We start from the raw sequence: 26,996 nt of genomic DNA on the forward strand, positions 1-26,996 counted from the left end.
AACGACTTTAAGGCTTAATAAAGAATTAACGGCTAATGGCAAAAATCAGAAATCCTATAAAAATAATTAACGACTTTAAAGCTTAATAAAAAATTAACGGCTAATTGCAAAAATAGTTCTGCTAATGACAAAAAGTGCTACATGTCAGAGCTCTTCAAATCTGTATTAATATTTATCATGGGTGGTGAGGTTAAGAAGTTATCATGTGAAAACCTCACACAGTCGGAACTACTTTCGTGTTTATCATCAGAAATCCTATAAAAATAATTAACGACTTTAAGGCTTAATAAAAAATTAACGGCTAATGGCAAAAATAGTTCTTCTAATAACAAAAAGTGCTACATGTCAGAGCTCTTCAAATCTGTATTAATATTTATCACTGGGGGTGAGGTTAAGAAGTTGTCCCGTGAAAACCTCACCCAGCCGGAACTCCTTTCGTGTTTATCATCAGAAATCCTATAAAAATAATTAAAAACTTTAAGGCTTAATAACGAAATTAACGGCTATTGGCAAAAATCAGTAATCCTATCAAAATAATTAACGACTTTAAGGCTTAATAAAACATTAACGGCTAATGGCAAAACTAGTTCTGCTAATGACAAAAAGTGCTACATGTCAGAGCTCTTCAAACCTGTATTAATATTTATCATTGGGGTGAGGTTAAGAAGTTATCCCGTGAAAACCTCACCCAGCCGGAACTACTTTCGTGTTTATGCATCAGATATCCTATAAAAATAATTAACGACTTTAAGGCTAAATAACGAAATTAACGGCTATTGGCAAAAATCAGAAATCCTATAAAAATAATTAACGACTCTAAGGCTTAATAAAAAATTAACGGCTAATGGCAGATATATTTCTGCTAATGAGAAAAAGTGCTACATGTCAGAGCTCTTCAAATCTATATTAATATTTATCATTGGGGGTGAGGTTAAGAAGTTATCCCGTGAAAACCTCACCCAGTCGGAACTACTTTCGTGTTTATGCATCAGAAATCCTATAAAAATAATTAACGACTTTAAGGCTTAATAAAAAATTAACGGCTAATGGCAAAAATATTTCTTCTAATGACAAAAAGTGCTACATGTCAGAGCTCATCAAATCTCAATTAATATTTATCATGGGGGGTGAGGTTAAGAAGTTATCCCGTGAAAACCTCACCCAGCCGGAACTACTTTCGTGTTTATGCTTCAGAAATCCTATAAAAATAATTAACGACTTTAAGGCTTAATAAAAAAAATAACGGCTAATGGCAAACATATTTCTTCAAATGGCAAAAAGTGCAACATGTCAGAGCTCTTCAAATCTGTATTAATATTTATCATGGGGGGGGGGGAGGTGAGGTTAAGAAGTTATCCCGTGAAAGTCTCACCCAGCCGAAACTACTTTCGTGTTTATGCATCAGAAATCCTATCAAAATAATTAACGACTTTAAGGCTTAATAAAAAATTAACGGCTAATGGCAAAAATATTTCTTCTAATTGCAAAAAGTGCTACATGTCAGAGCTCTTAAAATGTATATTAATATTTATCATGGGGGTGAGGTTAAGAAGATATCCCGTGAAAACCTCACTCAGCAGAAACTACTTTCGTGTTTATGCATCAGAAATCCTATCAAAATAATTAACGACTTGAAGGCTTAATGAAGAAATTAACGGTTAATGGCAAAAATCAGAAATCCTATAAAAATAATTAACGACTTTAAGGCTTAATAACGAAATCAACGGCTATTGGCAAAAATCAGAAATCCTATAAAAATAATTAACGACTTTAAGGCTTAATAAAAAATTAACGGCTAATGGCAAAATTCAGAAATCCTATAAAAATAATTAACGATTTTAAGGCGTAATAAAAAAATAACGGGTAATGGCAAAAATAATTCTTCTAATGACAAAAACTGCTACATGTCAGAGCTCCTCAACTCTTTATTAATATATATCATTGGGGGTGAGGTTAAGAAGTTATCCCGTGAAAACCTCACCTAGTCGGAACTACTTTCGTGTTTATGCATCAGAAATCCTATAAAAATAATTAACAACTTTAACGCTTAATAAAAAATTAACGGCTAATGGCAAAAATCAAAAATCCTATAAAAATAATTAACGACTTTAAGGCTTAATAAAAAATTAACGGCTAATGGCAAAAATAGTTCTGCTAATGACAAAAAGTGCTACATGTCAGAGCTCTTCAAATCTGTATTAATATTTATCATGGGTGGTGAGGTTAAGAAGTTATCATGTGAAAACCTCACACAGTCGGAACTACTTTCGTGTTTATCATCAGAAATCCTATAAAAATAATTAACGACTTTAAGGCTTAATAAAAAATTAACGGCTAATGGCAAAAATAGTTCTTCTAATAACAAAAAGTGCTACTTGTCAGAGCTCTTCAAATCTGTATTAATATTTATCACTGGGGGTGAGGTTAAGAAGTTGTCCCGTGAAAACCTCACCCAGCCGGAACTACTTTCGTGTTTATCATCAGAAATCCTATAAAAATAATTAAAAACTTTAAGGCTTAATAACGAAATTAACGGCTATTGGCAAAAATCAGCAATCCTATCAATATAATTAACGACTTTAAGGCTTAATAAAACATTAACGGCTAATGGCAAAACTAGTTCTGCTAATGACAAAAAGTGCTACATGTCAGAGCTCTTCAAACCTGTATTAATATTTATCATTGGGGTGAGGTTAAGAAGTTATCCCGTGAAAACCTCACCCAGCCGGAACTACTTTCGTGTTTATGCATCAGATATCCTATAAAAATAATTAACGACTTTAAGGCTAAATAACGAAATTAACGGCTATTGGCAAAAATCAGAAATCCTATAAAAATAATTAACGACTCTAAGGCTTAATAAAAAATTAACGGCTAATGGCAGATATATTTCTGCTAATGAGAAAAAGTGCTACATGTCAGAGCTCTTCAAATCTATATTAATATTTATCATTGGGGGTGAGGTTAAGAAGTTATCCCGTGAAAACCTCACCCAGTCGGAACTACTTTCGTGTTTATGCATCAGAAATCCTATAAAAATAATTAACGACTTTAAGGCTTAATAAAAAATTAACGGCTAATGGCAAAAATATTTCTTCTAATGACAAAAAGTGCTACATGTCAGAGCTCATCAAATCTCAATTAATATTTATCATGGGGGGTGAGGTTAAGAAGTTATCCCGTGAAAACCTCACCCAGCCGGAACTACTTTCGTGTTTATGCTTCAGAAATCCTATAAAAATAATTAACGACTTTAAGGCTTAATAAAAAAAATAACGGCTAATGGCAAAAATATTTCTTCAAATGGCAAAAAGTGCTACATGTCAGAGCTCTTCAAATCTGTATTAATATTTATCATGGGGGGGGGGGAGGTGAGGTTAAGAAGTTATCCCGTGAAAGTCTCACCCAGCCGAAACTACTTTCGTGTTTATGCATCAGAAATCCTTTCAAAATAATTAACGACTTTAAGGCTTAATAAAAAATTAACGGCTAATGGCAAAAATATTTCTTCTAATTGCAAAAAGTGCTACATGTCAGAGCTCTTAAAATGTATATTAATATTTATCATGGGGGTGAGGTTAAGAAGATATCCCGTGAAAACCTCACTCAGCAGAAACTACTTTCGTGTTTATGCATCAGAAATCCTATCAAAATAATTAACGACTTGAAGGCTTAATGAAGAAATTAACGGCTAATGGCAAAAATCAGAAATCCTATAAAAATAATTAACGACTTTAAGGCTTAATAACGAAATCAACGGCTATTGGCAAAAATCAGAAATCCTATAAAAATAATTAACGACTTTAAGGCTTAATAAAAAATTAACGGCTAATGGCAAAATTCAGAAATCCTATAAAAATAATTAACGATTTTAAGGCGTAATAAAAAATTAACGGGTAATGGCAAAAATAATTCTTCTAATGACAAAAACTGCTACATGTCAGAGCTCCTCAACTCTTTATTAATATATATCATTGGGGGTGAGGTTAAGAAGTTATCCCGTGAAAACCTCACCTAGTCGGAACTACTTTCGTGTTTATGCATCAGAAATCCTATAAAAATAATTAACAACTTTAAGGCTTAATAAAAAATTAACGGCTAATGGCAAAAATCAAAAATCCTATAAAAATAATTAACGACTTTAAGGCTTAATAAAAAATTAACGGCTAATTGCAAAAAGAGTTATGCTAATGACAAAAAGTGCTACATGGCAGAGCTCTTCAAATCTGTATTAATATTTATCATGGGGGGTGAGGTTAAGAAGTTATCCCGTGAAAACCTCACCCAGTCGGAACTACTTTCGTGTTTATGCATCAGAAATCCTATAAAAATAATTAACGACTTTAAGGCTTAATAAAAAAAAATTAACGGCTAATGGCAAAAATATTTCTTCTAATGGCAAAAAGTGCTACATGTCAGAGCTCTTCAAATCTGTATTAATATATATCATGGGGGTGAGGTTAAGAAGTTATCCCGTGAAAATCTCACCCAGCCGGAACTACTTTCGTGTTTATGCATCAGAAATCCTATAAAAATAATTAACGACTTTAAGACTTAATAACGAAATTAACGGCTATTGACAAAAATCAGAAATCCTATAAAAATAATTAACGACTTTAAGGCTTAATAAAAAATTAACGTCAAATGGCAAAAATATTTCTGCTAATGAAAAAAAGTGCTACATGTCAGAGCTCTTCAAATTTGTATTGATATTTATCATGGGGGGTGAGGTTAAGAAGTTATCCCGTGAAAACCTCACCCAGCCGGAACTACTTTCGTGTTTATGCATCAGAAATCCTATAAAAATAATTAACGACTTTAAGGCTTAATAAAAAATTAACGGCTATGGCAAAAATATTTTTTCTAATGGCAAATAGTGCTACATTTCAGAGCTCTTCAAATCTGTATTAATATATATCATGGGGGGTGAGGTTAAGAAGTTATCCCGTGAAAACCTCACCTAGCCGGAACTACTTTCGTGTTTATCCATCAGAAATCCTATAAAAATAATTAACGACTTTAAGGCTTAATAAAAAATTAACGGCTAATGGCAAAAATCAAAAATCCTATAAAAATAATTAACGACTTTAAGGCTTAATAAAAAATTAACGGCTAATTGCAAAAATAGTTCTGCTAATGACAAAAAGTGCTACATGTCAGAGCTCTTCAAATCTGTATTAATATTTATCATGGGTGGTGAGGTTAAGAAGTTATTATGTGAAAACCTCACCCAGTCGGAACTACTTTCGTGTTTATGCATCAGAAATCCTATAAAAATAATTAACGACTTTAAGGCCTTAATAAAAAATTAACGGCTAATGGCAAAAATATTTCTTCTAATGGCAAAAAGTGCTACATGTCAGAGCTCTTTAAATCTGTAGTAATATTTATTATTGGGGGTGAGGTTAAGAAGTTATCCCGTGAAAATCTCACCCAGCCGGAACTACTTTCGTGTTTATGCATCAGAAATCCTATAAAAATAATTAATGACTTTAAGTCTTAATAAAAAATTAACGGCAAATGGCAAAAATCAGAAATCCTATAAAAATAATTAACGACTTTAAGGCTTAATAAAAAATTAACGGCTAATGGCAAAAATATTTCTTCTAATGGCAAATAGTGCTACATGTCAGAGCTCTTCAAATCTGTATTAATATATATCATGGGGGGTGAGGTTAAGAAGTTATCCCGTGAGAACCTCACCCACCGGAACTACTTTCGTGTTTATGCATCAGAAATCCTATAAAAATAATTAACGACTTTAAGGCTTAATAAAAAATTAACGGCTAATGGCAAAAATCAGAAATCCTATAAAAATAATTAACGACTTTAAGGCTTAATAAAAAATTAACGGCTAATGCAAAAATAGTTCTGCTAATGACAAAAAGTGCTACATGTCAGAGGTCTTCAAATCTGTATTAATATTTATCATGGGTGGTGAGGTAAAGAAGTTATCCCGTGAAAACCTCACCCAGTCGGAAATACTTTCGTGTTTATGCATCAGAAATCCTATAAAAATAATTAACGACTTTAAGGCTTAATAAAAAATTAACGGCTAATGGCAAAAATAGTTCTTCTAATGACAAAAACTTCTACATGTCAGAGCTCTTCAAATCTGTATTAATATTTATAATTGGGGGTGAGGTTAAGAAGTTGTCCCGTGAAAACCTCACCCAGCCGGAACTACTTTCGTGTTTATGCATCAGAAATCCTATAAAAGTAATTAACGACTTTAAGGCTTAATAAAAAATTAACGGCTAATGGCAAAAATCAGAAATCCTATAAAAATAATGAACGACTTTAAGGCTTAATAGAAAATTAACGGCTAATTGCAAAAATAGTTCTGCTAATGACAAAAAGTGCTACATGTCAGAGCTCTTCAAATCTGTATTAATATTTATCATGGGGGTGAGGTTAAGAAGTTATCCCGTGAAAACCTCACCCAGCCGGAACTACTTTCGTGTTTATGCATCAGAAATCCGATAAAAATAATTAACGACTTTAAGGCTTAATAAAAAATTAACGGCTAATGGGAAAGATGTTTCTTCTAATGGCAAAAAGTGCTACATGTCAGAGCTCTTCAAATCTGTATTAATATATATCATGGGGGGTGAATTTAAGAAGTTATCCCGTGAAAACCTCACCTAGCCGGAACTACTTTCGTGTTTATGCATCAGAAATCCTATAAAAATAATTAACGACTTTAAGACTTAATAACGAAATTAACGGCTATTGACAAAAATCAGAAATCCTATAAAAATAATTAACGACTTTAAGGCTTAATAAAAAATTAACGTCAAATGGCAAAAATATTTCTGCTAATGAAAAAAAGTGCTACATGTCAGAGCTCTTCAAATTTGTATTGATATTTATCATGGGGGGTGAGGTTAAGAAGTTATCCCGTGAAAACCTCACCCAGCCGGAACTACTTTCGTGTTTATGCATCAGAAATCCTATAAAAATAATTAACGACTTTAAGGCTTAATAAAAAATTAACGGCTATGGCAAAAATATTTTTTCTAATGGCAAATAGTGCTACATTTCAGAGCTCTTCAAATCTGTATTAATATATATCATGGGGGGTGAGGTTAAGAAGTTATCCCGTGAAAACCTCACCTAGCCGGAACTACTTTCGTGTTTATCCATCAGAAATCCTATAAAAATAATTAACGACTTTAAGGCTTAATAAAAAATTAACGGCTAATGGCAAAAATCAAAAATCCTATAAAAATGATTAACGACTTTAAGGCTTAATAAAAAATTAACGGCTAATTGCAAAAATAGTTCTGCTAATGACAAAAAGTGCTACATGTCAGAGCTCTTCAAATCTGTATTAATATTTATCATGGGTGGTGAGGTTAAGAAGTTATTATGTGAAAACCTCACCCAGTCGGAACTACTTTCGTGTTTATGCATCAGAAATCCTATAAAAATAATTAACGACTTTAAGGCCTTAATAAAAAATTAACGGCTAATGGCAAAAATATTTCTTCTAATGGCAAAAAGTGCTACATGTCAGAGCTCTTCAAATCTGTAGTAATATTTATTATTGGGGGTGAGGTTAAGAAGTTATCCCGTGAAAATCTCACCCAGCCGGAACTACTTTCGTGTTTATGCATCAGAAATCCTATAAAAATAATTAATGACTTTAAGTCTTAATAAAAAATTAACGGCAAATGGCAAAAATCAGAAATCCTATAAAAATAATTAACGACTTTAAGGCTTAATAAAAAATTAACGGCTAATGGCCCAAATATTTTTTCTAATGGCAAATAGTGCTACATGTCAGAGCTCTTCAAATCTGTATTAATATATATCATGGGGGGTGAGGTTAAGAAGTTATCCCGTGAGAACCTCACCCAGCCGGAACTACTTTCGTGTTTATGCATCAGAAATCCTATAAAAATAATTAACGACTTTAAGGCTTAATAAAAAATTAACGGCTAATGGGAAAAATCAGAAATCCTATAAAAATAATTAACGACTTTAAGGCTTAATAAAAAATTAACGGCTAATGCAAAAATAGTTCTGCTAATGACAAAAAGTGCTACATGTCAGAGGTCTTCAAATCTGTATTAATATTTATCATGGGTGGTGAGGTTAAGAAGTTATCCCGTGAAAACCTCACCCAGTCGGAACTACTTTCGTGTTTATGCATCAGAAATCCTATAAAAATAATTAACGACTTTAAGGCTTAATAAAAAATTAACGGCTAATGGCAAAAATAGTTCTTCTAATGACAAAAACTTCTACATGTCAGAGCTCTTCAAATCTGTATTAATATTTATCATTGGGGGTGAGGTTAAGAAGTTGTCCCGTGAAAACCTCACCCAGCCGGAACTACTTTCGTGTTTATGCATCAGAAATCCTATAAAAGTAATTAACGACTTTAAGGCTTAATAAAAAATTAACGGCTAATGGCAAAAATCAGAAATCCTATAAAAATAATGAACGACTTTAAGGCTTAATAAAAAATTAACGGCTAATTGCAAAAATAGTTCTGCTAATGACAAAAAGTGCTACATGTCAGAGCTCTTCAAATCTGTATTAATATTTATCATGGGGGTGAAGTTAAGAAGTTATCCCGTGAAAACCTCACCCAGCCGGAACTACTTTCGTGTTTATGCATCAGAAATCCGATAAAAATAATTAACGACTTTAAGGCTTAATAAAAAATTAACGGCTAATGGCAAAATCAAAAATCCTATAAAAATAATTAACGACTTTAAGGCTTAATAAAAAATTAACGGCTAATTGCAAAAATAGTTCTGCTAATGACAAAAAGTGCTACATATCAGAGCTCTTCAAATTTGTATTAATATTTATCATGGGTGGTGAGGTTAAGAAGTTATCCCGTGAAAACCTCACCCAGTCGGAACTACTTTCGTGTTTATGCATCAGAAATCCTATAAAAATAATTAACGACTTTAAGGCTTAATAAAAAATTAACGGCTAATGGCAAAATTCAGAAATCCTATAAAAATAATTAACGATTTTAAGGCGTAAGTAGTAAGGGGGACAGTACACAGTCAGTATACAGTCAAGATGACGTCATTTGTTTTTCCCCACATAGGTCATTGAGGTCAGGGGTGAGTACACAGTCAAGGGGGAGTATACAGTCAAGGGGGAGTACACAGTCAAGGGGGAGTATACAGTCAAGGGGGAGTATACAGTCAAAGGGGAGTATACAGTCAAGGGGGAGTATACAGTCAAAGGGGAGTATACAGTCAAGGGGAAGTCTACAGTCAAGAGGTAGTCTCACTTACGTCATAAGGGAGTCTTTTTTAAAAATATGAATAAATACCCTGTAAATCTCAGTTGCGTTGGCATAACGATGGCAACTCAGGAAAAGCAGTACAAATGGAAAATTTTGGCCTGGAGTGCTTTAAGAAAAAATGAAAAGAAATGGACTTTACAAGAAAGTCAATGGTTTGACAGAAAAGAAGATTGCATTGTTGATTTTAAGGAAAAAATGAGAAATGGTTATGACATTGCAGACAGCTGGGGATCTGAAGAATACATATTGAAACGTAGAATTATGCCGAAAAAATACTTTCCACAGACCTTGAGAGAATCGGATTTTTACAGTTCAAGATGACATCATAGGGTATTGAAAACCCCGCCCACAGAGGTCATACGTTATGTATATATATAAATGGGAATACGGTGGTTTAGCAAAATCATTTTGATCAAAGATGGCTGAACAAGTGGTAATGATGGAACTTCTAACAAGTGATTGTGGAAATGATTGCAAAGGGATGTTAAAAGAGAAGTTGAAGAAAAAAATCGGGATTGTAGTACCTAGCTTTTTTGTAGTTGTTCTTATTATTTCTTTGTGCATCGCTGTCAGTGTTTTACACGAGAAGAAAAAACCTAATCAGGTAGACTGTGTTTTACGCCCTACTTTGGAAAAAGATGTTATTAAAACATGTTCATACGTGGATCGGTACCCACTCTCGAACGAAGTATATGCCATGATATGCATCAACGACACCATACAGATTGACATACGACGATTTCATGCTGGAAAACCGGGGAACAAAGGAATTACCTTGAGTAAAACACAGTGGCAGTACCTTAAAACATCTGTCGATCATATGGATGAATCTATTTTAAAAGCACAGAATCGTATATAAAGTGATGCATGAATAAAATGTTGAATTGTCAAAGCTTGAAACTATGGGCAAGACTGTGACATTTTCAGACAAGAAAACGATTATCTATATTCCCTATGAAGATCGAAAGGGGGAATGGATGACCATGGCTTTGGACAGATATCGTTTTCAAAGAAGAATACATCATGCATCAAAAGTTTTAAATCCTATACTGGAGAAAAATGTACAAATAATGCGTACTCAATTTCATACACAAAACTTGGAAACCCATAATGTTAAAGATCTGTAATGTCAAAATCTACAGCCAGTGTTTTCTACAGTCAAATTGAAGTCTACAGTCACTGACGTCGTGGGGTAGTATACAGTCAGAGGGTAGTCTACAGTCAGAGGGTAGTCTACAGTCACTGATGTCATGGGGGAGTATATAGCCAAAGGGGAGTATATAGCCAAAGGGGAGTCTACAGTCAGAGGGGAGTCTACAGTCAAGGCGGAGTCTACAGTCACGAACCACGTGATTAAATGATGTATAAATTTGATCGATTTGAATGATTTTCACCAGTCATGAGCAAGTCTCAGAGAGGATACGGGATAACTTCATTTTTTTTATTGTGAGAGTTTTGATGTGGACAGAGATGGAGGATAAACATCAAAACCTTATTAAGGCAAACTACACTATATTGGTGAAGAAGATGATGGCAATTCGAGTCGCGGAACATTTGTATGCTTCAAACATAATTACCGACGAAATGAGGCAACGCATAGAAGCCGAGAAAACCAGTTACGACCAAAGCAGAACACTGATTAGTATCATTTTACGTCGAGGATCGAGGGCTTTTGTGGGATTCCGAATGGCCTTAATGAAAGCCAATCAAGCTGATTTATCGAGACTCTTGATGAATAATGACGATGATACGAAGTCTGAATACGAAAAGAAATTAGCTATGGCAAGATCTTTAGTCATTCCTACCAAAGAAAGAGGAGATTCCGGAAACCAATCAAAGAAAGCTACACACCCTCAGTCTCAGGAGCCAAGATGTAGGATAAGTCTGGATGACTTTAATGACCTGTTCCTCACCGTCATGCCTTACAAGGGAACGGTTTACGTTCACATTCGCCATCTCGCAGAATCCCATGGTCGTCTCATTGCCACAAAGAAAGGAGTCACCTTTCCTTTGGCTCGTTAGTTAAAATTTGAATCCCTTCTTCCAGATATCCAAGACTACATAGACAACATTGGAAAGGAGAATGGAGAAGTGCAGTGGCATATTGGCGGAGGCGTGTTCGTCTCATTGTCACCCGGCTACCCTACAGTGGATATAAGACACTTTTGGAAGCCCGACGATGCCCCAGAACCCATACCGACAAAGAAGGGTGTCACTTTGAACGGAAACAAACTAGCCAGACTTAGAGATGCCCTTGAAGAAATGCATGAATCTGTTCCAGAGCTCAAAGACACCGAACTCTGTATGTTCAGCGAATCTCATCAAAATCAACTTGGAATGTTAGACTGTCCCGAATGTACCCCGTTCGGTTACGATGCCCAAGACAATATGTCCAAGGAATGCAATGTGGGAGATTTACAGGACGTGAAATCGATTGAGAGTGATCTTGATTGACCTAATGACCATGAACACTGAATTCAAAATTAATGATGAGAATAATTATATATACACATGTTTGTTTTTCATTCGAAATCTAATAAACATGAATAGTAATTAGTTGCCTGTCTTAATTGGTTTGTTACTTGAATATAAAAGGTGATAATCAAAGATGGATCATCATTGGAACGCAGTATGTCAAACTACACGGATTACTTGAAGGATCTCTACTACACTCCCGGTAAACCGGGAGCATTTGCTGGTCCCGAAAAATTGTATCAAGCCGTTAAACAGGAAGGCAAATACAAGATTGGCAGAAGGAGAATAAGACAATTTTTAAACAACGAAGACTCATATAGTCTTTATAAGCCTATTCGTAAGACGTTTCCGCGCTCTAAAGTAATAGTGAACACAATCGACTCTATGTGGGATGGTGACTTAGCCGACGTCAGTAATATTGCATCTCACAACGACGGTTACAAATTCTTATTGGTTTTAATTGACATATTTAGTCGATATTTATTTATAGTCCCCTTGACAAATAAACATCATCAAAACATCATCGATGGTTTAAAATCAGTTTTTCAAACTGGACGAAAACCACACACCCTTAGAACAGACAAAGGTAGCGAATTCAAAAATCGTTGGGTAAAGACGTTTCTGAAAAAAGAAGGAATTAACGTGATATACACACAAAATGAAACCAAAGCAAATTATGCGGAGAGAGTGATTCGTACCATGAAGAACCTTATGTATCGCTATTTCATGAAAAACAAAACTTACCGATTTGTGAATGTGTTGCAAGACTTGGTGAAAAGTTACAACAACAGACCTCACAGATCTTTGGGTGGCAATGCTCCCCTTACTGTCAACCAGGGAAATGCTGATGAAATAAGACTCGATGCTTATCTTGCGGGAACAAAACCAAAATCGGATCTGAGAAAAAAGAATGGTAACCAGCATACATCCAAGAAAACAATGAAAAAAAGAGTAAAACCATTTTTCAAGTTAAAAGTTGGAGATAATGTCAGGATATCACAGCTTAAACACCCTTTTCAAAGAGACTATCAACAGAAATGGACAGAAGAATTTTTCAAAGTCGTTAAAAGATACAAAAGGGGTCAAATACCTGTATACAAAGTACAAGATTTGGCAGACGATCCTATACAAGGCACCTTCTACCAATCTGAGCTTCAAAAAGTTGTCAAGTCTGAAGATGTTGCCTATAGAGTTGAAAAAATTCTTAAAAGGAGGCGTCGTGGAAAAACCAAAGAAGTATTTGTAAAATGGGAAGGATGGCCTAAGAAATTCAATTCTTGGATTCCAGAAAGCTCTCTGGAAAAGCAATAAAAGTCACTAATTTCTACAAGATGTGTTCATTCAAAATGAGCGTTCGGATGGTGTTGACGTCTACGGACAGTTCTGATTATTTTGACAATAAACCAAATTGTTATCGAGTTCAATTGAATAAACAGATTCAATTCGACGGATATTGGACTGTTGCCCTGACAGAATTTTCCTCAGAAAGCTGGATTACATCCAAAAAAGAATCTGAGTTGTTTGTGTGTTGTGATATTTGTGAAGAAACTCTTATTGGTGGAAAAGAAGCACCTCTCCTAAGACGCATATACCTGGGGAAGAAACCAGAAAATATCACTTACCCACTACCGTATTACATTCCAGTAAAAATCGGCCAATTGCAGCAGATTGGCATATATATAACAGACAGAGAAGGAAACTTAGTGTCATTCTTAGACGGACCGGTGACCGTAACACTTCATTTCAAGAAGTTTCCTTACGTTCTGTGAAGATGAATAGCCAAACTTACGTCAGTGATCCCAGAATGTGGGAAATCTTTTACAAGAACATGGCAGAGAAAAAGTTCAACCCTTATAGATACAAGCCTAAACAAATTGGAAGAGGTGTGAAAAGTTATAAGTCTTATGTCATTCCATTGAGACCTCACTCACAATTAGAATCAGTACAACAAACCAGCACTCAAATGACCCCAGTGACTGCGGTGGAGGAAAGAGCTAAGATCGAACATGCCAAGGATGTCAAAGAGGGTGTTCCATTCGTCAAGGTGCAGGGGAGTATAAAAAGGCCACGTTCTCAATCGTCTGTCATTCCTTCCAAGAAATCGAAACGAACAACATCTCAAAGGAAGAAGTCGTCTAAGCCTGCAAAACAACGAAAAAAGTCAGGAAAAACGACACAGAAGACAATTAAGAAAAAGCGAGGAGCACCAGGCAAGAAAACACAATCGAGAAAGAAGAGTTTAAGATTGACAGTTACAGGAGTATCTTTAAACAGTAGAAATGGCCTTTTTAAGCAGTGATAATAAAGACATAGCTCAACCTATGGAACTGTCTCTTTTTGCGTCTCCAACAAATCAGGTAGCGGTCGAAAAAGTGTACTTTACAGAAGCAAGACCGATTTCTAGCATAGGAGTATCCGATACACCAATCGAAATCGTAGTATCTGGTTCGGGGGCAGAATACATTGATTTAAAAAGGAGTAAATTGTATGTGAAAGCCCGAATTTTGAAAGCAGATGGAACGGCGCTGGCAGAAAATGAAAAAACGGGCATTGTAAATTTACCACTTCAAAGTATGTTTTCCCAGATGGATGTCTACTTGAACAACAAATTAGTTTCTTTCAACACAAACAACTATCCGTGGAAGGCCTATTTCAAGACAATTTTATTCAGCGGGAGAGACGAACTTAGTTCACAGAAACAATCCGAGCTGTTTTTTAAAGAAGAGGGAAACCTGAGTGACGCCAATGCATACAATGCGGGGAATGCTGGACTGGTCGTGCGGTATGGATACACTCAGCAAAGTGCAGTCTTTGAGTTGGAAGGAAACCTGATGGAAGATGTCTTTGATATAGATAAATATTTGATAAACGGGGTAGACATTTACATCAAACTCTTTAGATCCAGTGCCCCGTTTGTCATTATGTCGGCTGAATCTTCACCAGCTTTCAAATTAGAGTTACTGGACGTTGTGTACAAAGTAGCCAAAGTGCGAGTAGACCCTGGCGTTCTACTGAATCATAGTAAACAGATAGAAGCAACCCCCGTGAAGTATACTATCATGCGAAATGAATTGAAAATGAATACTATTCCTAAAGGATCCACAGAGTTTTACTGGGACAACATTTTTCCTCAAGCGGTACCCGATCGCATCGTGGTGGCCTTGGTGGACCAGAAAGCCGTCAATGGGGACTACACCGCTAACCCCTTTAACTTTGAGCATATGGGGTTAACAGACGTCGGAATATACGTTAACGGAGAAAGTGTACCCGGTAGACCGCTCAAAACAGACTTCTCAGCGGGACTGTATTCAGCAGCTTACGCTCGTTTGTTTGAAGCCTCGGGAAAATGGAACAATGATGCCGGACTGATCATCACTCGTGATAATTTTGGAAGTGGATATTCGCTGTTTGTTTTCACTATTGATTCCTGTGGATTTGGAGAAGAGTATTTAAATCTGATTCGTCGGGGAAACACCAGACTGGAACTGAAATTTAAACAAGCAACAACTAAAGCTGCTAACGCAATTGTATTTGCTACCTTTTCATCTCTACTGGAAGTCGACAAATCACGTGATATCAACTACATTCAACCATGAATTCGACACAGCTGCTAAATATGGTGAAAACGGACCCCTGCTTAAGATGCTATGTGAAAGGTGTATTTGCTAGTAACACATTACCCCAAATCGTTACAAGGTATCCGAGTGCCTTCATCGTCAATACACAACCTTTACCAATGCCTGGAGAACATTGGGTGGCAATAATCGTGCGAAGTCCATCCCAAGCAGAGTTTTTCGACAGCCTTGGGAAATCACCAACTCATTACAATCAAGACATTCAAAACTTTTTGAGGATGAGCAGTGTACAATGTAATTTCAAGTCTATACGACTACAGCCTCGTAATTCCGATTTGTGTGGACTTTATGTATTAGTATTTTTAATTGCAAGATTGTGTTTCAAAAACTCGATAAATGATGTGTATGCTTTATTTTCTAAAGACATTCAATCCAATGATGATTTTGTGAAACGTTTTATGTATGATTATTCTGTCATTAAAATCAATCATGAAACATAGATAGAGAAGTTATTTTTATACTGTCATTGAATAAGTTTGTTAATATATATATATGTGCGCGTAGCATTACGCTGGACTTCAGTATGAGGAAGCCTGGCTACCGAGGAACATGGCAACAGAGAACATAAACGATTGGTGGAACACTCGTTCCTTGCTTCCGTTTTCGGCACCTTCCACTATTCTGATATGTGGAAGTACACAAAGCGGTAAAACGCATTTTACTAAAACACTTTTACAAAACGCCAATGGCATGTTCTCTATGCCTGTTGATAGAATAATTTATGCTTATTCTGAACATCAACCCATGTTTGAGGAAATGAAGCAGACGATACCAAACCTTTCATTACATCAAGGAATGCCTTCAAAAGAAGACATAGAGCAGTACACAGAGGGTGTCAGTCACACTATAGTGGTACTGGATGATCTCATGTTACAAGTTGCGCAATCACAAGATTGTGTGCATCTATTCACGGTGACATCTCATCATAGAAACGTGACCACCGTGATGTTGTCTCAGAACTTATACCCGCCGGGAAAATACGCCAGGACCATTTCACTGAATTGTCTTAATGTCATTTTGTTTAAGAATTACCGCGATTCCCGACATATCATCACCTTTGGATCTCAGATCTTACCAGGACAAGTTCCTTTTTTCAAAGCAGCCTATGAATCTGCGACTCGACCCAATTTCGGTTACTTACATGTTTGCCTGGAACCTACACAGAACAGAGAGTATCAGTTAAGAACACGCATTCTTCCGGGAGAAGAGATGATTATTTACCAACCTCTATAAATAAGCATGATTTGATGTGTTCGCCTCATTATTCAAAGATGAAGCAAACGGTGAAGAAACACGAGGCTTTTTTAAAGTTTCTTGTCTGTGCAGACAATGCCCAGCAAAAAGTAATCGTTAAAGCCCTGAACAGTGAACAGTACGATGTGCTCAGTGAAATAGCACTTAACATTTACACCGGAACTTATCCTCTGACTAAAAAGTATATAAACCAACTGAAACCTTATGAATCATGCATTCGATCCTTGGGGTCCAGAGAAGTCAGCAACCGAGAGAAACGTCGCATACTATTGAAAAACATTCCTTTAGTGCCGCTTCTACTTAAACCCATTGTTCAACATTTCAAAGGAAAATGGCAAAGGAAATGATACTTGTACCGAAACTGAAATATGAACGTTTACTTAAAAAATTAGAACCTGCTGATACGTCATCCCAAGAAGTCGACCGAACTTCGAAGCAATCCTCAGAAGGTCAAGAACAAACTGCCAGTGACTTAGTGGATAAAACTAATTTGTTACAAACTGGAACAGGTTACGTCGCTAAGAAGATGAAGGTTGGGAAACCTCCTGGAATGTCCAATGTTCGGCGGAAGAAGAAAAACGTACCCTGGCTCACATATTGACAGTGTAATAACAACGAATAATGTCTTTTATCATTTTATTTGTGTATTTATCATTCAATAAAAAAAACAAAAACGTCAAAATATTTCGTTTTATAATCCAAATCCAAATGGCAACGTGTCTAAATTAGGAAGAATTCTCCTTTTAGTGTAAACCATCTTATAATTTTTAGTTTCAACCCTATTTAACAATTTTCGCTTTCTGCTGTCTCTCGATATTTTACAAGGGTTGACAATTTCAATTTGTCGGTCGTGTGAGGTACAGATTATCGACTTGATAGCCTGGAAATTGATAAGTTTCGAGTTGGCCCAGTTAAGTGTAAACCCTCTAACTTTGCATTCTTCTTTTCCCGACAGTGTGCGGTAAGCGTAGTTTTTAGGACCCCCAGAAACGAATTCGACAATGTACCCGTCTTGTGGAGAGATTTCATTAGTCAATTCTCCCAGGTGATTACCTATGGGGAGATAATTCAAGTTGTCCGACTTTTTTGTCTTGAAGATGACACTGTCTGTATCGAAATACAAGACGTTCTCGTTTAATTTGTCGAGAACGCCATACAATTTCAGTCGAGCCCACATGGTGGTAAAAGAGGCCAAGAATATATTAGTTTTATTGTCGAATGACGCGAATAGGGGATTGTTACTCCATTCTAATTGAAGAATGTCTCTCGAAACAATGTGAAAGTTGTGTGGTACTTTTGTAGGATCTGAGAGCATTTGAAAAAAAAAATTCGGCTTCCGATTCGTGAATGAACACGGATTGTTGCATGCCCAACCTCTGACCAAATTTCCCCCAAAAGCTATTCAGACAAAGTTTTGCTAAACATCGCAAACCGGGATTTTTTTTTAATTTTTTCATACTCTAATTGGATACCTTCGTTTTCTTTGTATTCCCTAATGTATTTTCTTTTGGTCTCTTCCGTGTCGCATTCGGCCGGAAATCCGGAAGCCTCCTGTTTTATTTTTAAAAACATGTTCACATACTGAGCGAATAATCCCCCCTCACACGACTCGACATCGTATTTGGAAGACTCGGCAAAATGATAAACTTCATAGATTTTCAAGATTTCGTACCCTTTTGACGTTGCCATTTGAATTTCAGGAGTACACCACGTGCCCGTGATGGATCTCTCTTCAACAGAGCATGTACATTCATTTTGATTTTCACTGTCTGCACACGTTTTACAAAGTGGGAACTTCAATTTTCCATTCGAATTGTATGGAAGTACGGGATGATAAGTTTTCTAGGGGGGAAAATTTTTATTTTAGCCAGTCCAAAATATTGCGACAAGTCCTGAAAATCGTCCGTTATGATGGTCGGATGGCCGACGGGATACCGACAATACTTGTTGGTCCAGGGATAGAGACTGGTAAAATCGAAATATTGGATTGTTTCGTCTTCTGCAGCTTTATAATGCAGTTTGATGGCATTGGTGCGACCACCGAAAAAACTGTCACGTGGGTCGAGTCTGTCTTGGAGATCTAGGGTGGACACGAATTGTTGCAAAGCTACATTCTTCTCCAATTGAAATTTAAATTGATGCTCCCACACAATGACCAATTTGTATCCCAGATTTTTCAATTCCTTTTCTCTGTGTTTGGTCATGTCGTACAATTCTTTGATGGTCTGATTGGTAGACGGGTGTTTGATGGTATTCCTATCGTCTGGGAAACAGTTGGGACAACCGTGGAATACACAACCTGTACCAAAATGAACAATATCAATCCTCAATACATTCGTAATTAAGTCCAGGTACGCCGCCGCTGCCGCCCCCCCCCCCCTCCAGTTTAGGGGGAAAACGGGGGGGGGGGGCAAAGGTTAAAATAATAAGCTCTTACCATAGAATTCATAAATGGTTCCGTTTCCGCCAGGAATCTTGACAAACCCGTCACATCTGTAATTGGTCCCTGGCACTTGGAATTCACCACCGTTGAGAGCGTGGGAAATGACAATGGGGTTACCCCGCTGACGACTTTTTTCCATCAACCACTCCAGCCACTGGATGGAAATTTTGCTGTAATTGTCGCGCTTCGTGTATCCTTGAGATGGTACTACTGCCACGGGACTTTTGAAATGTCGTTTTCCTATCTGTACATTGTCGTCCTTTCTTAAATCGACGAGAGACGTCCAACAATCACCGAGATGGACCCCCTCTAAACTCTTATGATGACGAATGTCGTACAAATCCGATTCACCATCTTTGGTGATTTCTATTTTACTTTTTCCCTTCAAAAAGAGCGACTTGAATATCCCCATGCAGACACTTGCAATGGTGACAAAATCAAAGGGGTCGACTCCACCCGAGCTCGTTTTCTTGATGATTCCGTTTGCTTGAACCGTTTCCTCTGTTAGAGTTGTCACCTTGATCACCAAGTTTCTAAATTCTAGACACCCCCGCCTCAATATATCAACGTCCGAGCGACAATATTGCAACATTTCTTCTCGAAAGTTAAAGGTTTCGTCTCGTTTCGTTGCATGCCATTCGGCAAGCTTTTTCCGCTCCCCGGCCGACATGAAATCGTATCCGTAGTACTTCAACTCTGGATACGGCCCCACGTAGTTTTGATTGGCTTTAGTATTAAATAAATGGGGAAAGTATCCCTTACAGAGTTCCTGTAGACCGAAGGCATCTGGTATTTTGGCAAGCTTCATGGGCAGGAAATTGAGGGAATCCACAAAAGTCAAATTTAATTTGTGCGCAATGTGCATGTACATGATTTTAGAACCGTTGTAAATGATCTTGCTAGGTCGAATAGAGTGACGGTCTATGAGCACTTCTAAAACCGGATACAAGTCGAAACTTTTGGCATTGTGGGCAATCAAGATCGAATTTTTACAATGTTCACTGGTGACGAAAGCACAGAACTGCTCGGCGGCGTTGTCGCCAGAAAACACCACTTCCCTTTTTCCACAAGTGTCGGGACAAGGGGGGTTCACATATTCACCTTTATGGGTTCGGGAGCATTGCTCACACCGTGTTCCGCAGTAACTACAGGAGGCGCCCTCCACCAGTTCCCTTTTCTCACATATGTGACAGGTGGTCTGCAGCACGGCAAAGTTGACTTTGTGTTGTTGTAGACCACAGGACGGATCACGACAGTTCTGACAGAGTCTACACACTGGCGTTCTTTTTTGACACATTGGTCGCATCTGATGCAAGACGGTCGATACCCTTGCTCGCAATGAAAGATGTCCTCTTGACGCGTCTCAAAATCGTAGAAAATAAATTTTTTGTCTCTTTTTTCTAAATCACATCCACACGGTTTTTGATAACAATGATGTTCTCCTATTTGATATTCTAGACAGTTAGGGCACTGCCATTCTTGACAAACGTGCAAGTCGGGAGAGCGTTTACAGCAATGTAGAATGACCCTACATTTTTTACATTGGTGAAACAGTTCGCAAGGAGGAGGATAACTCTCTTTCTTGACGACTCTTTGTTTTTTATGACGTTTAAAACACGCCACGGAACGACAGACCCGTCCACAGGTTCGACAACCTATTTGGACATTTGTTTCTGGACAGTGGTCATGTAAGCAAACCTCACACGAGGTGGTACACGTGTGTTTGGATTTATCATTATACGGTTTTAAACAAGTATGGCAAAAATACGATGCCTTAAAAAAGCCTTGTATGCTGGCAATCCCGTGCCAGTGTTTTTCAGTTTCTGTGTCCACGTGATATAAATACAGACGTGGCTTGTCCTCGTCCTCCGTCACCCTGACAAATTTATTCCCTACTCTTGAGGACACAACGTTGATACAGACACCAAGTAAGGTTTCGAATGGTTCGATGTCGTTCAAACCTAAATATCTGTCAGTAGGAACTCCGGCTCTTTCACATAGCCACATCGCCAACTCCGTTTGCATTTTTTTTCTCGAGGTTTTCAAGATATTGTTGTAATAGGATCGAGTAACAGTACGGTGCTTGATGATATGGTCGAACATTGTTCCAGCATCTTTCCCCACTAAATTTGTCCACGTAACAGCATCTACTTTTTCACACGTTTTCAGGTAACAGAGACCAATGGAAATGGCCATACATACGTTGTTATCATTTTGTACGTGAAAAAGCGATCTCTTTCTTTCTACGCTATTTTTAGGACCAAAGAGAGACGTGATGGGTAATTTTCTAGGGTTACCTCCCCCTTTGGGCAAATCGATGGACCCTATGGTGATCAACATATTTTCGTCCACGGACAAGCTTTCGTTCGAATTAAGTACTTTGGTGATCTCGGACAGGACGACATCTGCATTCAGATTTTCCCAGGATTGTAGCGGCACGACGATCGGATTGTTTAAACTCGAATGACTGATGACCACCCTTCCCAGATCCGCATCGTGACCCCGGGCCTCTGACAACAGGTCGTCGAACATATCGTGCAACTTGTTATGTATATCTAACAATTTATCCCCCTTCCACTGCTCGTTAAATTTGACCTTAAACGTGGTGTCGCGGGCCAAGTTTTTCTTAAATGTTCGAGTGTCTCTCTTCCAAATGAAATAGGGTTTTTCTAATGGGTCCTCGGAACTCCCCCCACCCCCCGACTGCCCACTCGTAGAGGGTTGATCGCCATCCTCTTGGGATGGTCTAATTTTTTTAGTTGGGGATTCCATCTCGGAAAGAACCTCCTGCCATAAGTCATCGATGTGCTTTTCCCACTGGAGCTCCCTTAATCTGTTCTCGACCTCGGCATCACCAGTAAGACCATTAACTGTAGCAAACAACTGCACGGTGTCTGGGTCATTCAAGGAGTCCAGGATTTCTTTTAATAAACCGCTGTCTGCCATCTCTTAATTACAAAAAAAAAATATATATAAATTTATATCCATGTCAAAGGACAAAAGGTATATTAATAAACATGGCTAGTTATTTGTTAAATGAAATTGAAAAACCAGTAAAACATTATTTTTACAGACAGCAGCGTAATGTCACAATTATCGGAATATCCATTTCGAACTTGAGTACATTAATAAAATATAGAAGGCAATATAGAAAGAATACTTTTTTATTAACAAAAATCCTGTAACAAAAATTTTAAGTATTTCCTAATACTTAACAAATTTTCAAAGAAATGACATTAGGTAAAAACAATGTTAAGAAATATACTGGCTTATTGACAAAAATATCTATAAATAGACATTAACATGCTTAATATCAAACTGTGCAAACTTATTCTTTAAACCCAGTTGCTAACCAAAAGAATTTCTAGCTAAACAAATGTTCAAAAATATTTAAAACCTGCATTGTTATTAACAGCATTATATCACAGGTAGATAATATTAAGCATAATACTCTATAACTATTGGATATTAAATATTATTATATAGAAATATGTGCTGCAACAATTAACCCTAATGTCATAACTTATACATCACAATCATAATAAGCAAATGATCAATGTTAAGTGTAAATCACATTTATCAGTTAAAATCAACTTAAACATCATTTTACATCAATTGCACATCCCAAAAATAACCAAATGATCACTGTCATATGTAAATTATAATAATCAGCAAATAAAGGCAGGACTTTAAATTTTCCTTTGATCAGTATTCAAGTAAAATACAAACTGTCGCATAAAATAAAAAAAAAATAAAAAATACAAAAACATTAAAAGCAACCATAGGAAAAACTAACGAGTCAATGTCCTTAAACAATACCGTTGCTCTGTACTACATGTACATTCATTAAAAAAAGTAAAATGTCATCAAATTGTTATGTCATTAACAAATCTGTTTTGTAAAAAAAGGAAAAATAATGGAACTTAAACAATTCAAAAAGTCCCAAACTTTATGCTTTTTCCAATTCCAAAAAAATCTGTCATAAAAAATGCACAACTTTAAACTGATTACACATTCATAAAACTGTTTACTGTTATCATTTTCAAAACTTGTACACTACACAGTCATTAAAAAGTTCAAAACGTAGTAATATCATCCCTTTGAAAAACTAGTAAAGAAATTACAGGCTAAGTCTCTTCGCGACACTTTTAGCCCTGGTACGTTGTGAAATAGGTTCATCGTCATTATCACCAAGGAGAGGTCGAGTTACTGAAACTACTGTGTTGGGGGTTGACGCCGATAAACTGCTGGGGGTGGTAGCAATGAAAGATGGTGTGTGCAATAAATGCATTCTTATCTGCTCTACAGTTTCACGAGTGCACGGTGTTGAAGGTGGTGATGGTGTTCTAGGAAGATGGTTGACTTGCCTTCTACAGCAGCATTTTATTTTCGAAAGCAAAAGATGCCTTATCACAATCAGAATAATGGCAAGTGTTGTGACAACTGCCCAGGCAAAAACACCTATTAAAAGTTAGAACAAGTAATTACAATTAACACTTTCATCAATGCATCAAACACAACATACAAATACAACAAGTAATTATCAAAAAAAAAAATCTGTTCAGTTCATTCTCATGGATAATTAACATCAGTAGGGTTTCAAACTGACCTGCGGTCCCAGGCACGTCAAATTCTTCGGTAGATAATTGTAACCCTGGAATTTAAAAACACAAAACATTAGCCCAAAAATCATAATTGTGATAATCGTAATAGTCTCAACAAAGAATTTGCATGTCTACACAAGAATTTAACAATAAAGCTTTACAATTCATTTCTAAAAGAAATTGAAATTGGCTTAACATGTATGATATCTATTTATTAACATTTTTCAACAAAAGCAGTCCTACCTCGAGTTGTACTTTTCAATGACGCTGGCCCAATCCAAGCCCTCCCTTGTGTTCTTGCTGATGAAGTGGATGGTATTGTAGAAGTGGCCAACATCTTGGACTCTTCAGTAGGCATATCTGCAATACATTTTTTTTTTTTTTACACAGAGGTGGTGACTATTTTGGGTTTTTTTTTTCCTGGTAAGAAAAATACTACTTTGCTTTTTAATCTTTCAATAATATTTCTGAATTATACTCTTGTTAAATTGTTGTGTAAAACTACTGAGTCAACCTAGTTCAATTAAGGTTATCCATCCCTCAGGTGTCAGAAATTGAAAATGCTCTTTTCCATTATCAATTTATATGTTGTTCAAGATTCGCATTTGATATAGATATGTATTCTGGTGGATAATTGATAAGCATTCAATCAGAACATAATAGAAAACATTTTTTTTTTTTTAATTTCATCATTATCTTATATATGTATGAGTTACCCCGCCTTGCTGAGGGATATATAACGTTAAAGCAGTCCTACCTCGAGTTTTACTTTTCAATGACGCTGGCCCAATCCAAGCCCTCCCTTGTGTATTTGCTGAAGTGGATGGCACTGTAAAGATGACCAACATCTTGGACTCTTCAGTAGGCATATCTGCAATACATTTTTTTTTACACAGAGGTGGTGACTATTTTGGGGTTTTTTTTCCTGGTAAGAAAAAAATACTACTTTGCTTTTTAATCTTTCAATAATATTTCTGAATTATACTCTTGTTAAATTGTGTAAAACTACCAAGTCAACCTAGTTCAACAAATGCAGTCCTACCTTGAGTTGTACTTTTCAATGACGCTGGCCTAATCCAAGCCCTCCCTTGTGTTCTTGCTGATGAAGTGGATGGTATTGTAGAAGTGGCCAACATCTTGGACTCTTCAGTAGGCATATCTGCAATACATTTTTTTTTTACACAGAGGTGGTGACTATTTTGGGTTTTTTTTTCCTGGTAAGAAAAATACTACTCTGCTTTTTAATCTTTCAATAATATTTCTGAATTATACTCTTGTTAAATTGTTGTGTAAAACTACTGAGTCAACCTAGTTCAATTAAGGTTATCCATCCCTCAGGTGTCAGAAATTGAAAATGCTCTTTTCCATTATCAATTTATATGTTGATCAAGATTCGCATTTGATATAGATATGTATTCTGGTGGATAATTGATAATCATTCAATCAGAACATAATAGAAAACATTTTTTTTTTAATTTCATCATTATCTTATATATGTATGAGTTACCCCGCCTTGCTGAGGGATATATAACGTTAAAGCAGTCCTACCTCGAGTTTTACTTTTCAATGACGCTGGCCCAATCCAAGCCCTCCCTTGTGTATTTGCTGATGAAGTGGATGGCACTGTAAAGATGGCCAACATCTTGGACTCTTCAGTAGGCATATCTGCAATACATTTTTTTTTTACACAGAGGTGGTGACTATTTTGGGTTTTTTTTTCCTGGTAAGAAAAAAATACTACTTTGCTTTTTAATCTTTCAATAATATTTCTGAATTATACTCTTGTTAAATTGTGTAAAACTACCAAGTCAACCTAGTTCAACAAATGCAGTCCTACCTTGAGTTGTACTTTTCAATGACGCTGGCCCAATCCAAGCCCTCCCTTGTGTATTTGCTGATGAAGCGGATGGTATTGTAGTGGTGGCCAACATCTTGGACTCTTCAGTAGGCATATCTGCAATACATTTTTAAAAGGAGCGGTGATTATTTTTTTTAGGGGATCTACAACAAAAACAAAATGTTTACTTTCAGTTTCACTGTACACCCTCTAACAAAGGGAACGTTTCAAACTTCCGATTTCACATTCCCTGTATGTACCCCGAACCCGATCATACGAGTACTTATTTTAGATACCAGTCACAGTTAGAACTGAAAACACGAGTTATTAATTTGTTCTTGATATTTACAGAAACGTTCTAAGAATCAGTTAAGACTAAATTACATAATTAAATACCAATACACAAGTTGTACAAACGTAAACATTCCATAGTAAAAGACGCAGTGATTTGATTGGTTTATGAAAATATCACGTGGTCCTATTTTTCTCACGATACATCATTCGTTAAAAACCCCCTCCTCTTCTAGCAAATCACCACAACAACGACAAACAACGACTTGTCGTTCAAAAAATGATATATTAAGTGGTCAAATACACGTTAATTTGAAATAATGAAAACCTTAAGTACTACTTACTGAATACACTGGCACATTGATGTCCCCTAATGTCCCGCACTACTGGAAAGTCAGTAAGGGACTCCCACTTTCTGTTGACCACAATATCGATAGTACACATAGGGACGCGAATTTCACGGATTTGGGTTCTGGCACGATTAAGGAAAACACTGACACAATTGTTCTTGTAAGTTTTACACGTTACAACTCCACGTTTGTTCAGACATCTTGGACACTGCGCAACATCCATAATTTTAGCAAAAGTATAAAAATCTTGAAGTGTCATCATCACTATTGCAGCACATATCACACATGCTGTAGTTCGTCCCTCCATTTTCCATTTGATAAAAAAGTCGCATGAGCTAAATTGACCATGTGACGGAGGATTCGCGGGTATTTCCATCAGCAACGCAACCTTTACACTTTTCATCAATTCATACCATATTTTTTTCGACATCCCATTAATCTTTTCTTTGTCTCATTTACTAAATGAGTTATTAGATTTATCTTATAATTCATTAATTTATTTTATATCAAATATTACAACGGGATTGGGCACAGTTTATAAAAACTTAATTCACCCTCTCCCTACATGTTGAACAAAAAATACAATATCATTCATTGGAATAAAAAATCTCTGGATCCGCCACTGTTATTGCAAATATGGAAACTCTGATTATTCTAATTATTCTTTTTTTTATTCAAATGTGTCAGTCACTCGACTTTAAGTAATTGGTTTTACAAAGTAGCGTTTAAAATGACTCTTTGATGTTTATTATACGAGTACAATACAAGCGGGCATGGTTATCTTTTTCAACTTCATCAGTAAATCGTCCTATTGAACTTGATTTTTTTTT

The 26,996-nt window shown here is 36.4% G+C and overlaps 4 protein-coding genes and 1 pseudogene across 4 annotated transcripts in view; 3 read left to right on the forward strand and 2 right to left on the reverse strand.

Annotated features, from left to right (window-relative positions):
* The first annotated feature begins 10,739 nt into the window (after positions 1-10,739).
* On the forward strand, positions 10,740-11,765 carry LOC130049284 (uncharacterized; annotated as a pseudogene).
* A 143-nt stretch (positions 11,766-11,908) lies between these two features.
* On the forward strand, positions 11,909-13,063 carry LOC130049776 (uncharacterized). Its single transcript, XM_056147780.1, has one exon. It carries the CDS (start codon positions 11,909-11,911, stop codon positions 13,061-13,063), a length of 1,155 nt encoding a protein of 384 aa, XP_056003755.1.
* Positions 13,064-14,073: 1,010 nt separating this feature from the next.
* LOC130049777 (uncharacterized protein F54H12.2-like) lies at positions 14,074-15,348 on the forward strand. Its single transcript, XM_056147782.1, has one exon. The coding sequence runs from the start codon at positions 14,074-14,076 to the stop codon at positions 15,346-15,348; it is 1,275 nt and encodes a 424-aa protein (XP_056003757.1).
* Positions 15,349-18,437: 3,089 nt separating this feature from the next.
* Positions 18,438-22,030, reverse strand: LOC130049778 (uncharacterized). Its single transcript, XM_056147783.1, has 3 exons — positions 20,783-22,030; positions 19,079-20,390; positions 18,438-18,940 (listed from the first exon to the last, which is right to left on the reverse strand). Exons 1-3 carry the CDS (start codon positions 22,028-22,030, stop codon positions 18,438-18,440), a joined length of 3,063 nt encoding a protein of 1,020 aa, XP_056003758.1.
* A 202-nt stretch (positions 22,031-22,232) lies between these two features.
* LOC125646331 (mucin-2-like) overlaps positions 22,233-26,996 on the reverse strand; it is a 4,864-nt gene continuing 100 nt past the window's right edge. The window contains exons 1-8 of the mRNA XM_048872563.2: positions 26,161-26,996; positions 25,526-25,642; positions 25,237-25,353; positions 24,731-24,847; positions 24,446-24,559; positions 23,932-24,048; positions 23,694-23,738; positions 22,233-23,545 (exon numbers count right to left, since the gene is read on the reverse strand). The exon at positions 26,161-26,996 is cut by the window's right edge and continues 100 nt beyond it. Of these exons, the coding sequence (XP_048728520.2) occupies positions 23,205-23,545; positions 23,694-23,738; positions 23,932-24,048; positions 24,446-24,559; positions 24,731-24,847; positions 25,237-25,353; positions 25,526-25,642; positions 26,161-26,596 (1,404 nt within the window). The 5' untranslated portion in view covers positions 26,597-26,996 and the 3' untranslated portion in view covers positions 22,233-23,204. The remainder of the gene's footprint in view (positions 23,546-23,693; positions 23,739-23,931; positions 24,049-24,445; positions 24,560-24,730; positions 24,848-25,236; positions 25,354-25,525; positions 25,643-26,160) is intronic.

This window comes from Ostrea edulis, chromosome 8 (genome assembly GCF_947568905.1).
Source record: "Ostrea edulis chromosome 8, xbOstEdul1.1, whole genome shotgun sequence".
NCBI lineage: Eukaryota > Metazoa > Mollusca > Bivalvia > Ostreida > Ostreidae > Ostrea > Ostrea edulis.